This window comes from Octopus bimaculoides, chromosome 7 (genome assembly GCF_001194135.2).
Source record: "Octopus bimaculoides isolate UCB-OBI-ISO-001 chromosome 7, ASM119413v2, whole genome shotgun sequence".
NCBI lineage: Eukaryota > Metazoa > Mollusca > Cephalopoda > Octopoda > Octopodidae > Octopus > Octopus bimaculoides.
Genome location: NC_068987.1, coordinates 24,248,230 through 24,260,265, shown reverse-complemented (window position 1 = coordinate 24,260,265; position 12,036 = coordinate 24,248,230). Strand labels below are relative to the sequence as shown.

General features: G+C 35.1%; 1 protein-coding gene across 5 annotated transcripts; it reads right to left on the bottom strand.

The window, feature by feature from the left end:
- Nucleotides 1-1,082: 1,082 nt before the first annotated feature.
- LOC106881339 (zinc finger protein 737) lies at nt 1,083-10,800 on the bottom strand. Of its 5 annotated transcripts, none has more exons than XM_052969367.1 (3): nt 9,976-10,800; nt 8,481-8,588; nt 1,083-6,712 (listed from the first exon to the last, which is right to left on the bottom strand). In XM_052969367.1, the coding sequence occupies exon 3, from the start codon at nt 6,184-6,186 to the stop codon at nt 4,984-4,986; it is 1,203 nt and encodes a 400-aa protein (XP_052825327.1). In that variant the 5' UTR covers nt 6,187-6,712; nt 8,481-8,588; nt 9,976-10,800; the 3' UTR covers nt 1,083-4,983. The 5 variants fall into 5 exon arrangements, with proteins under 5 accessions (XP_052825327.1, XP_052825325.1, XP_052825326.1 ...); XM_052969365.1 differs by lacking the exon at nt 9,976-10,800 and adding an exon at nt 9,120-9,475; XM_052969366.1 differs by lacking the exon at nt 9,976-10,800 and adding an exon at nt 9,167-9,475.
- Nucleotides 10,801-12,036: the final 1,236 nt, after the last annotated feature.

The window sequence follows — 12,036 nt, the reverse complement described above, 5'->3', positions numbered from 1 at the left end:
ATGAGGTGGATTCAATCCACCATAGCCAAATTTAAATTAACACTACAACAGAACTTTTCCCACGTTGGAACAATGGTTTTTCTCTGACAGCAGTTTTACATTTTCCAGATGCCTTTAGCTAGGCCGAAATAATGTCTTCACTACTTGATCCTTTCTAACCTCTTCTACTTCACCAAAAGCTAGAATAGAGATAACAAGACCACCAACTAAATCTATTGTTCTCAATGATATATCTATCCTTCTGGATCGTTATAAAAGCAAGGAAACCCCAAGCAAAAAGTTAGTTTAGTCACCAGTCAGTGCCGACTCAACCAGTTTAGTCACCAGTCGGTAACAACTCAACGAGTCCAGTCACATGGTGACAACGAAGTCTAGCTGACCAGCTACAACCTTGGCCAGAGGAAGAAATGAAGTTTACTGTCAGCAACTGTGAGACAACGTCCCATACCCTACAACTCACGCTGGCTCTAATTCTGTTCTTTTACATATTCTATCGCTATTTGTGGCTTACTACTAACAATTCGTATACACCAAACTATGCAAAGAAGCATTCTACCGCATGCTTTCAGATATTATAACCTGCCCGTCGAGGCAAGGTCTTGTAATGTAACGGTAAATAAATATTTCCTTAAAACTTCATGCATTGTTCATCTTTCGCATCTTATAACATGCAATTATAACAACAAATTATTATCGTTACAAACTGGCGATCTCGACGTTGCACCATAACAGGCATCGCTACAAATATTAAAAATTAACCGTTACATATATATATTAATTGAAATACATGAACATCTTTTCATACTAACACAACACAGTAAATTATGTTCAAACATTGTGCATTGTTGTGAAGTCACTACAAGAAATTTTCTGTTAACTTGATTAACTATCTAATTTACCCACCAAAATCATATTACACGTATTTAATTATTTTGACACACTTCAGACAACTGTAATTTGCACTTACGAAATAATCTGAGAAAGAGAGAGTTACTTCCCTTCTATAGTCTAATGACCATCAGCTGTTTGTAATATGTTTGTTATATAATCAGATTTTCAAATGACGAGGATTAAAAATATACTGACAGCCCGTAGGCTTTGATGTTTTCCTTTGTTTTTATTGTTAGAAAGAGCTTTAAATGATGGTGAAATTCTCAGTGAATAAAATCTCTGATAAGTATGAACTATTTGTTGCATCAATTTTTTCCGATGTATCGACTATGCAACTTTTTCTCAACTTGCCACATACTGCCTAACCCAAACCTTTTACCAGTTACAACCTAAACATTAAACATACACACATAAAGATTCACATGAATATATATTTACATACATTCATTGGTATGATAACCCTCCTGCAACCACCAGATACAATAACATTTATCAGTTCATTGCAGTTTCACAGGCTATATCTGTTTTTCTGTTGAACTCAGATTTGTCTGGAATTTGCAATAACCTTACTATTGGAAAGACTCCAGTAAGGTGGAGCATCTGCTGGAAGTTAAACAGAGTTATCACATTATTTTCATTAGCCATATCAGATCATGTGCTTTGATAATGTTTTTCTTCATGCCTACTTATATAGTTACCTCTTATAATTGAATAAGAGATAACTACATCCACAATGATTGTAGATTCTGCTCTGACCTCTTCTCTCACATTTTAACTTCTCATCACGGAGCATAAAGCTTGGGGGTTTGTAGTCTTGCAAGCTGTACGTAACCTCACAAGTGTTGGTAACATGATAAAAAAACAAAAAGTATCTAATGCACATTGTGAAGTCAATGTTAGGAAGGACACCCAACCATAGAAACCATACCAAAGCAAACACTGGAACACAATCCAGTACTTTGACACCCTGAATCCTGTCAAACTATCCAACCCATGCCAGCATGGAACATGGACATTAAACAATGATGATGATTGTAAAAACACACAGCATATAGTGCATCTCCTACTGCCTCCCAGTATTATCCAGCATATTTAGGGAAGTTAGCTCATCATTATTGTAAGTTTTTTTAAGAATGGACATGCTCTAAATAACTCTTGTTATAACTATATTGAATTTTTTAATGGTTCACCAGTTGCACCTCTTACCGGCATTGATATATGATCTAGTGTTTTCAACATTGTTGTTGATATATTGTTAATTCCTCCAACTTTTAACAGCAATATAAAGTTGTTTGTAGATTTGAAGAAATGTGCCAAGTATATTTCAAGTGTTTTCTGTTAGCTGTATATATGCTGTCTTAATATTATCTTGTTTTTACTAGTTTTATGTATAACCTTCAACAGATATTTTCCATTGAGTGAAGTTTTGTGATTATATTCAGATTTCTGAGCATTTTGTTATTGTGTGAGATTTTGAAGTGTATATTATCTATATAGCTGTATATCTTCACACTTTTATCAGGGGTATTGTGGTACTTCTGTTGCTGCAAAATCATTAGCTGACCAATGACAATAAGTTGCTTGTTACATTTCTAGTCACAGGCAGATTGTATGGAGGGTTGTATCAGCTGATATTAGTCCTCCTGGGTTTAATGTCTTTTGTATTGTTTTATGTACTTCAGTTGTACATTCCCTATAAGAGGATGGCTGTCAGCTGATAAGTTTAACATTTTTCTGTTTATATCCTTTGATTTGTTAAAAAAATATAAATAATATTTGTGTAACTGAAGTTTTCTAGTTTTAAAATGTTTTTTTATCATTCAGATAAATATAGATAATACATCTTATGACACTCCTGAGGTTAATCTATTTCAATAGCTTTTAGCCAAGAAATATTTTTTCAATAATTGTTTTACTCAATATTTTCAATCAACAATCAGAACTGGTGCAGAGTGAAGTGAAAACAGGTATACACATTTATTTATATAACTGTGCAGTGATGCTATCATCAAGTTGTGAGAATATGTTTCTGATGTTAAGAGAGAAAATAAATATTTTAAGAGTGCTTCACCAGTGGTAAGTTATCTATTTGTTGATGCTTTTGTCAGTTACTGATCTTCGTAAGTCCTTCCAGACCGGTGAGATCGGTAGGGTTGATATTTTGATTTTCAGTTTGAAGATTCATTGGGAAAAACATGGGCAGAGAGGTAATTGTAAGAGGGAACATGTTCAGATATTTCAGAGGAGATACCACTGCAGTAACAACAGAGAGAGAACAAATTGTTTCCATGAGATAGTGGTTGAAGCTTCTTTGTGATTGAATCAGTTAAATTACTTTCTTTTGAATTTGCTCAAGGATGCAAATGTATTAATATCATCAGTGCCATCCCATAGATATACACACTGCTCCATGGTTTGTCTTATTTGAGCTTTGTATAGATTTAACAATTGAGGTTGTTAATCTCCTGATTCTAAACAAGAATCCTAGTATTTGTGATAGTTTATTAATGTTATATATGTGGAAATACAATATAATGGCACCAAAGATTGCAAAACCTAACAAGTGTAACAACTGAGGGATTTGTTATTCGCGACTACAAACTATATGGTATAACATGTTTTATTGATAAGTCTAGTAAACAAGTTGGTGTGTTGTCAAAGTGACAAGGATGTCATGACTTCGTTGAAAGATGCTTTTCAGGTCTATTCCTAGATTCAGTGAATTATTGGGGGTAAGGTGTTTAGGAAGATAATGCACATGTGTGGACAGTATTTTTAGAAATTACCAATGCAGTAGTGGTTTACATATAATATGTGCTGAATCCTGTTACATATACTTTACTTCAATATGAACATAGTTGTGAATATGTCCAAAGATGTTATAGAAATACAGCTCCTCTCCTGTCTCATGAAGTTACCAGTTTCAGGATATGATACACAATAGATATTTCAGAGATATTGCTTCTCTTCCTGAATGTGTTGATGTTTGTTTAATTTACAGCTTAGAAAACAAGATACCACAAGTGTATAGCTTCTCTCCTGCATGAATGTGTGTGCATAGAATGATGTATACTATCAATAGTATATGCAACAGTATTGTTAAGTAACAGCAGAGTAATGCAGTTATTGCGTTCATAAGTTAGGAGATTAAAAAGAATTTAATCTAAAATTTATCTTCATCATACATTTTTCAGATAGAAATATTTACATCTTCATAAAGAGATTTAGTTTCTTTATTTAAAACAATCACATATAAACAATAGAGTGATGCAGTCAGATCTCAGGGTGCAGGGCGTTACAGATGAGGTGTCAGAAGTCAATTCAGAGTGATGATCTGCTGTATCATAGACCTTGATACATGCAAATTAACATTTGCTTAAGCATCAGAGAAATGATAAATTACATGGATTTTCCAAACAAAATCAGTTTCTTAAAGGCATATACTTTAAATTTATTTTATCAGAATAGGTAGTAAGACCTGACTGTATAAAAAGAACTAGAATATAAGTTCTAATACATATTATCCTATGATGAAGTGCATTTTATTAAGGCTTGTGTATTTTACTTAAAACATACTGTAATGTTAATCAGTAAATACATTTCCATATTATTTACTCTCAATTTCAAATAAACCAAGAGTATCTTTTCTCCTTTCTAGGCATTTCTAAAATGTATATATATATATATATATGTAGATGAGCATTTTGAAAGCAAGTATTTATTAGAAATATCACACTGATAAGTTTTAACATCACCAATATAGACATATTTGTTGTAATATGAAAATATGGCTATATAATTTTATGAGAATGATTTAATGCAGGTGAGAGTGACAGCTTTTTTTCTTGTATGAATGCTTGTATCTCATTAACTCAACATTTTAGAGAGAAGTATTTTCAACAGGGATATAGCTTCTCTCTTATAGGACAGACTTTTCATAGTTCACTCAAATGAAAATAACACCTGTTCTGAATGCAAACACAGTAGTCTTCACTAAAATAACACAACAGCCAAATTGTGATGCTAAACCCAGCAACAAATATGTGAATGTGTTTCCAAATGGTTGTCACCATTAAAAGAGAATTATTTACTTTATATATCAGAGTCATCTGGCTTCTTTTCTGTATGAACACGCTTGTGAGTATTCAAATAGCTACTTCGAGAGAATGATTTACCACAGATATCACAGTGATATGGTTTCTCTCCAGTATGAATGCGTTTGTGAGTTGTCAAGTGACTATCTATGGAGAATGATTTACCACAGATACTGCAGTGATATGGTCTCTCTCCTGTATGGATACGTTTGTGTTTAGTTAAACTACATGGTACAGAGAATGATTTGCCACATACATCACAGAGATATGGCTTCTCTCCTGTATGAATACGTTTGTGAGTTGTTAAGATATTTGTTTGAGAGAAAGATTTACCACAGATGTCACATTGATATGGCTTCTCCCCTGCATGAATGCGTTTGTGAGTAGTTAAGTGACTATCTACAGAGAATGATTTACCACAGATATCACAATGATATGGCCTCTCTCTTGTATGAATATGTTTGTGAGTAGTTAAGTGATCACTTCGAGAGAATGATTTACCACAGATATCACAGTGATATGGCTTCTCTCCTGTATGAATACGTTTGTGAGTAGTCAATTCACTATATCGAAAGAATGATTTATCACAGCCATCGCAGTCATAAGGCTTCTTTCCTGTATGAATATGTTTATGAGTAGTTAAATAATCACTTCTAGAAAATGTTTTACCACAGATATTACAGTCATATGGCTTCTCTCCTGTATGAATACGTTTGTGAGTAGATAATTTGCCATTGCGAGAAAATGATTTTCCACAGATATCACAGTGATATGGCTTCTCTCCTGTATGAATACGTTTATGAGTAGTTAAATAACTGCTTTGAGAGAATGATTTATCACAGGTATCACAGTGATATGGTTTCACTCCTGTATGAATGCGTATGTGAGTAGCTAGGTGAACTTTTGTAGAGAATGATTTACTACAGATATCACAGTCATATGGCTTCTCTCCTGTATGAATACGGTTGTGTGTAGTTAAGGAACCCTTCTGAGAAAATGATTTACCACAGATATCACAGTGATATGGTTTCCCTCCAGCATGAATAGGTTTATGTTTAGTTAAGGTACCTTTTTCAGATAATAGCTTAGAAACATCACAGTGTTTTGATGACTTTTCTATTTGTTTCAGTGTCTTATCAGGAAAATCAGTCCTTGACTGTATTTTATATTCATCCTGGTTGTCACATAATTCATTTTCCATAATTTTCTTCTCTTACCACAATATACAAATACTTTTCTTGTGTTAGGCTTTATATTTCAACAAACATTTCTTGAACTTTATTTCCATCAACTCTGATCTTTGATGATGTCTGAAGATGCAACTAATGGTTACTTACATGGTGATTTATCATAAGAAATCATTTCTGTGCAAGTATTCCAAGACTGTTTTATTACAGAAGTCTGTCTTGTAGTAAGAAATCAATGCGTATGGTAACACTAAAATAGATCCAGTTACCTAGATATACATGAAATTTCTGTCAAGAGAAGCCAGTTATGTCTCTGTGGTAAATTTGTCCAAGTTTAATTAGAATGCAAAATTATCTTGTATTTATTCCAGAAAGTAGAGAAATATTATTAATAATATCAGGTCAAAGGAATTATTTCACGGTAATTCCACCATAGATTTATACAAACAAAGTTTTATCAGTTCTGTATAACATCTTTAAAAAGTATGACAAACATTGGTGATTTATATGAAGGAGAGAATCATTTTATGCCAATGTCAGCTGAAATAATAAAGAAACAGTGTTAGAAACAATACAAACTTTGTTACATTTCTATATTAACAAACTATAAATATAAACATTTACCTGAATATTTCAACTTTAATTTCTAATTTCTTATTAACATGACTTCACACAACTTTGTGGGAACTCTGCATTTGTAAAATACAACAATGTCAGAGTGTGTACCATGCCAGATTAAACAGGCAATGAAGGCAAATGAAGCCCTCACCAGAAAACTCGTTAAGCTAAAAATAACAGTTAAATGTCTGATACACAGAAATATGTTACTAAGACGACTTATCTGTGGCATACGATTTTTTTTTTCACTTTAAGTAAATTCCCAGGTAAACGTTTCTAATAGAAAGGCAGAAGACACCAGAAGCAAAAATAAAGAATATACACGCACAAGTGTAATTTGTTACATAATCTCTATAATACACATGATAGTGAATGAAATAATTCCCCGTTTTAACTTTTTTAATTACAAGTGTGTGTGTGTGTATGTTGAAATCTACGGATGCACAAACGTAGAAAACAAAATGAAACAAACATGGACGACTTGTTCCGAAACACCTCCGACTGGGGAACGGTTCTCAAAAATAACCTCTAATTGTTTTCCCCCAAAATTCCTATGTCCTCGGAATCTACATAGTCCGAGGTATATTTGTAGAGAATTTCATTTAAAAATATCCATTTTCCCGAAAGTTAAGACGAATTGAAGTGGACTCCGGTGAATTTCCGAAATTCCAACCCCACCCCCAAAACAAGTTGTATATTCGGAATATACATGATATAACACATATTCGTAGAAAATTTCATAAACAAAAATATCCATTTTTCTGAAAGTTATGATCATCTAAAGTCCGCGGGTGGGGGTGGACAGAAATCTGTAGTTATGCCATGAATGTTGGTTCGTTTACACTGTTTATATAGAGAGGAAGTGATAGTAAAAGACAGTTAACATAGCAAGCAATATATAAATGAGCACTACAAATACTGAAAGAATAAAAGACAATGGATGAGAGGGAATATATATGCAAGGTGAGAGAGAACTTCATAATATAAAATCAAAACAGAATTTTGTTTTTCGCTTTCAACTTTTTTTTTTTTCTTTTTTTTCACTTTCTGAACAGCCTGATGTTTAAATAATTTTCTTCTGAAAATTAGAATTCATTTCATCATTTTGTATATGCATCAAGAAATTTCATAAAAATGAAGTTATAGTTACTGTATGTATGTATGCCATCTCTCGATACTACTACAAAAAGGTGGCAAAAGCATACTCCCATGATGTGACGGGTAACACTGGTGTCAATAATTGTAAACAAATGATTTAATACTTTTAGCCAACGCACGATCATCGTCATTTATAGCAAATCGAAGAAGAATAAATCTTTGATGAAATACATAATTTCAGAACATACTGTTTACTGATAATAATCATAATCTTCGCAAATATCCAATCACTATGTTTATGTGTCATTATCACCTACATTCGGCTGTCAAACTAGAGACAGCACGTTCTACATGAAAATTTGGTAGGGGTGATCACAGCCGGAACAACTTTTAGAATAGGTCTGCCAGACCAATTCTGACCTGGAACTAAACACCTGCAGACTAAACTGTAGCTTTATTTTCGAAAAAATATTGACTGCATAGGTCGATATTTTTAATACTTATATATCAATATAGGGTGAAAACAAAAGTTATCGAATGTACTCATACACAGAGAAGTTTTGCCAAGTGAGGATGAAACCAGTCCACTTACCACTGAGCTGTTCAACGAAATAGCCAGGTTCTATAAGTTATCGTCAAGAATTTCCGAGATAGATTAATCAATAATGGCGAACCACGACTAATTTCTTTGTTACCTTCGCTACCGGAAGAAAAGAAAAGAAAAGGAAGTGACGTAAAGAGTAAATTAATACAGCTGTCTGCACCCCACCCCCATCTCTCCACATATCATTTTATTTGTACCAATCTTTGACGGCGGTCATGTTAGGGCACCATATTGGAGAATTCTTAGTTGAATGAATCAGACCCAGTACTTTTTTTTTTAAGCCTGGTACTTATTTTATCGAACACTATGTCGATCCGCTAATATACGAGGACAGAAACACACCAACACCGGTTGTCAAGCGGTGATGGGAGACAAGCACAGACACATGTGTGTGTGTCTTTGTGTGCTGAGGTTGATTCACGACGAGCTTCTTTACCAAATCCACTCAAAAGGCTTTGGTCAGCCCAAGGCTATAGTAGAAGACACTTGTCCAAGTGGGACTGATCCCGCAACCGTGTAGTTGGGAAGCAACTTCTTATTACGTAGCCACTCCTCTGCATATATATATATATATATATATAGTGTCTGAATTTTATAGTGTTAATTATCCATCACGGCTGGTCTTACCAATCGATTTCAAGTGAAATTATATAATGCAGTGTTAGGCAACAAACCAGTAATATGCGCTCATCAGAGATAGCCGACATGTAATAGGAAATAGCGACCGCTCTCCACTGCTGGAGGTGGAAATGAACACGACCGGTCGGCGTCTGCTGTGTAAAGGTGGTAGGCTGAAAAAAGTTCCAGAGGAGTCCAACATGAGTTATATCCCTTGGTTATGCTTGCTGTTGGTGCGTGTAAAGGATAAAGTTGTGTGGGGTTTTTTTTATATACTACCGTGTGGTGTGAAATGTGTAATGTGATGCGTAAAGTGTAGTGCATACGGTGTGTAATGTATAGTGTGTTGGTTTGTTTATGTGAGAATAGAATTCGTATGAGCAGGTATGTGTTGGGGTGGTTATCTACGGGATGTCTGTCTTATGGGCGTGTGTATTTGTGAACATGGGTATTTTGGTGTATGTCTTTAGCTGATATACCCTCCAGCCTTCATCAGGTGTCTTGGGGAAATTTAGAACCTGGATTCTCCAAGACACCTGATGAAGGCTGGAGGGTATATCAGCCGAAACGTTGTGTTAACAACAAACAAGATGAGGACAAATATCCGTCAAATGTAAATAATGTACATAATTCCTCATCTCTTAAATATAGAACTCCTCGTGCTTTGCTCAATGCTCTGAAAGTAAAACTACACCATAAATGGGCTTTAGCTCCACAAGAACAGCTGCATGTCGCATGTGAAGTATTCACACCTAGACTTAAGGCTGTGGTTCGAAACAGAGGTGGTCATATCGAATAAATGTGGCAGTGTCATAATTGTGTTTCCTTTACCATTGCTTAGACCCAAAATATAACAATATTTTACCTTGGCAAAATTGAAAAAGTTGGTTGCCTTAATTTTGGGACACCCTATATAAATATATATAAATAAGCAATCGCAACCAGGCGTGCTGTGCCTTCAGCTTAACAATCAGCCAACAGAAGACCAAGGTAATGGGCCAAGGTGTCTTGGATACCCCCATCATTACCATTGACAACCACTCACTTGATGTGGTCTGTGAGTTTATGTACCTTGGCTCAACAATTACAGATGGCCTCACACTCGACCAGGAGCTGAACAGGAGAATTGGGTTAGCAGCCTTGAGCTTTGACCTTCGCCAAACTAGCTCAAAAAGTGTGGTTAAATGGCAAGCTGACGAGATCCACCAAATTCACATTTTATAATGTATGTGTCTTCAGCACCTTGCTATACAGTGGTGAGACCTGGTGCCTTTATGCCAGACAAGAACACCACCTGAATGCCTTTCATCTGCACAACTTTCGGAGTATTCTTAGGGTCAAGTGGAATGACCACATCACCAACAATGAAATACTTACCCATTCCCAGCTATTAACTACTTTCACACTACTTCGGTAACGCCATCTCTGCTGGCTGGGACATGTGCACTGGATGCCTGACAGGAGGTTACCAAAAGATATAATGTATGGGGAGCTAGCCTCTGGCAGACGTGCTCGCTAACGACCACACCTCCGTTTCAAGGATGAGTACAAACGTGACATGAAGGCAATGAGTATGAATACCAAAATCTGGGAAAACATGGTCTTAGTTTCAGTTCCCTGCAAGGCACCTTGGGTGTCTTCTACTGTTGCTTTGGGTCAACAAAAACCTGATGATTGGACTAAATAGTTGGAAAGAGAACGCTCATCATGTATGTGTATGAATTCTTGTCTTGATATTATGTGATTGTTGTAAACGAGCAACCCTCCCTCATAAGCGCACCCCACCCCCACTCAGTCCTACCCATCCCTTATACCCTACCGCCCCATGCTTTTCCCACCACCACTGACCAATTCCCATCCCCACATTTTCACACCTACACACGTCAATATCACCAGCACTCTCTTACACATGCACACCTTCGTTTTGGGATCACTACGTTATCTCCCCTTCTTCTTAACTCTCCTGTGTGACCCTTCTGTCAGCATTCGCCATGATAGATCGCTAACCACTACACACATTTTTTTTCTCTCCTTGTTTCTTTCTGTGGAAGAGCGTAGGCTCAAAACATTAAAGACTTTTTCTATTCCCGAGCGTTATACTAATACATCTGTTTGTTGTCTACACCACCTGTATTCATCTGTAGTTTTTTTTTGTGAATTCTCCCTATATACATATATATATTCAACTTTACGATGAAAGTAAAGTTTTTAAAAAAAATTTTATTTTTAGAAGCATTGAGATGTATTGTAAGATACAGAAATAAATTCAATTCTCAAATGCGTGATAATGCTATAAAATAGCGTGATCAGGATAAATTATCCATATAATGCAGAAAAATACGTTGCCGGCCAGCCATATACATATATATATGTATGTATATATATCAGGTCATCCCATAAGTTCTGTCCGATTTTATGTTGTTTAAAACTGAATGAAATTTAATAGTATTTTAGAATGTCTAATGGAATTAAAAATTATTTTTATGCATTTGTGTACATTTAAGCTAATTCAGTATTATTTTACAGAATAATAGAATTAAAATTTCTTTGATTAAAACCCTTTGTAACATGGAAGTATCCAAAGAGCATTTGAGGCACAAAATGCTTTATGAGTACAAAAAAAGGAAACTTTGCAGCTGAAGCGACTTGAAACATACACTCAATTTATGGGAAAGAATGCTTGAATGAAAGAACTTGCAGAAGATGGTTTGCAAAATTCAGAAGTGGAGATTTCAGCCTTGAAGATGAAGATCGAACAGGATGTCCAGTTGAGTTTTATAAACTCCTCGAGGCATTACTTGAAGAAAATCCTGCATTACAGTTGAAGAATTGGCAGTAAAGCTTAGTTCAAACCATACAACTGTTCATCGTCATCTTCAACAACTTGGAAAGGTTCCTAAACTTGGAAAATGGGTGCCTGATGAAT

What these genes read in the sequence shown, in the direction of transcription:
- LOC106881339 (XM_052969367.1), bottom strand. Translation starts at nt 6,186, where the DNA reads ATGGAAAATGAATTATGTGACAACCAGGATGAATATAAAATACAGTCA.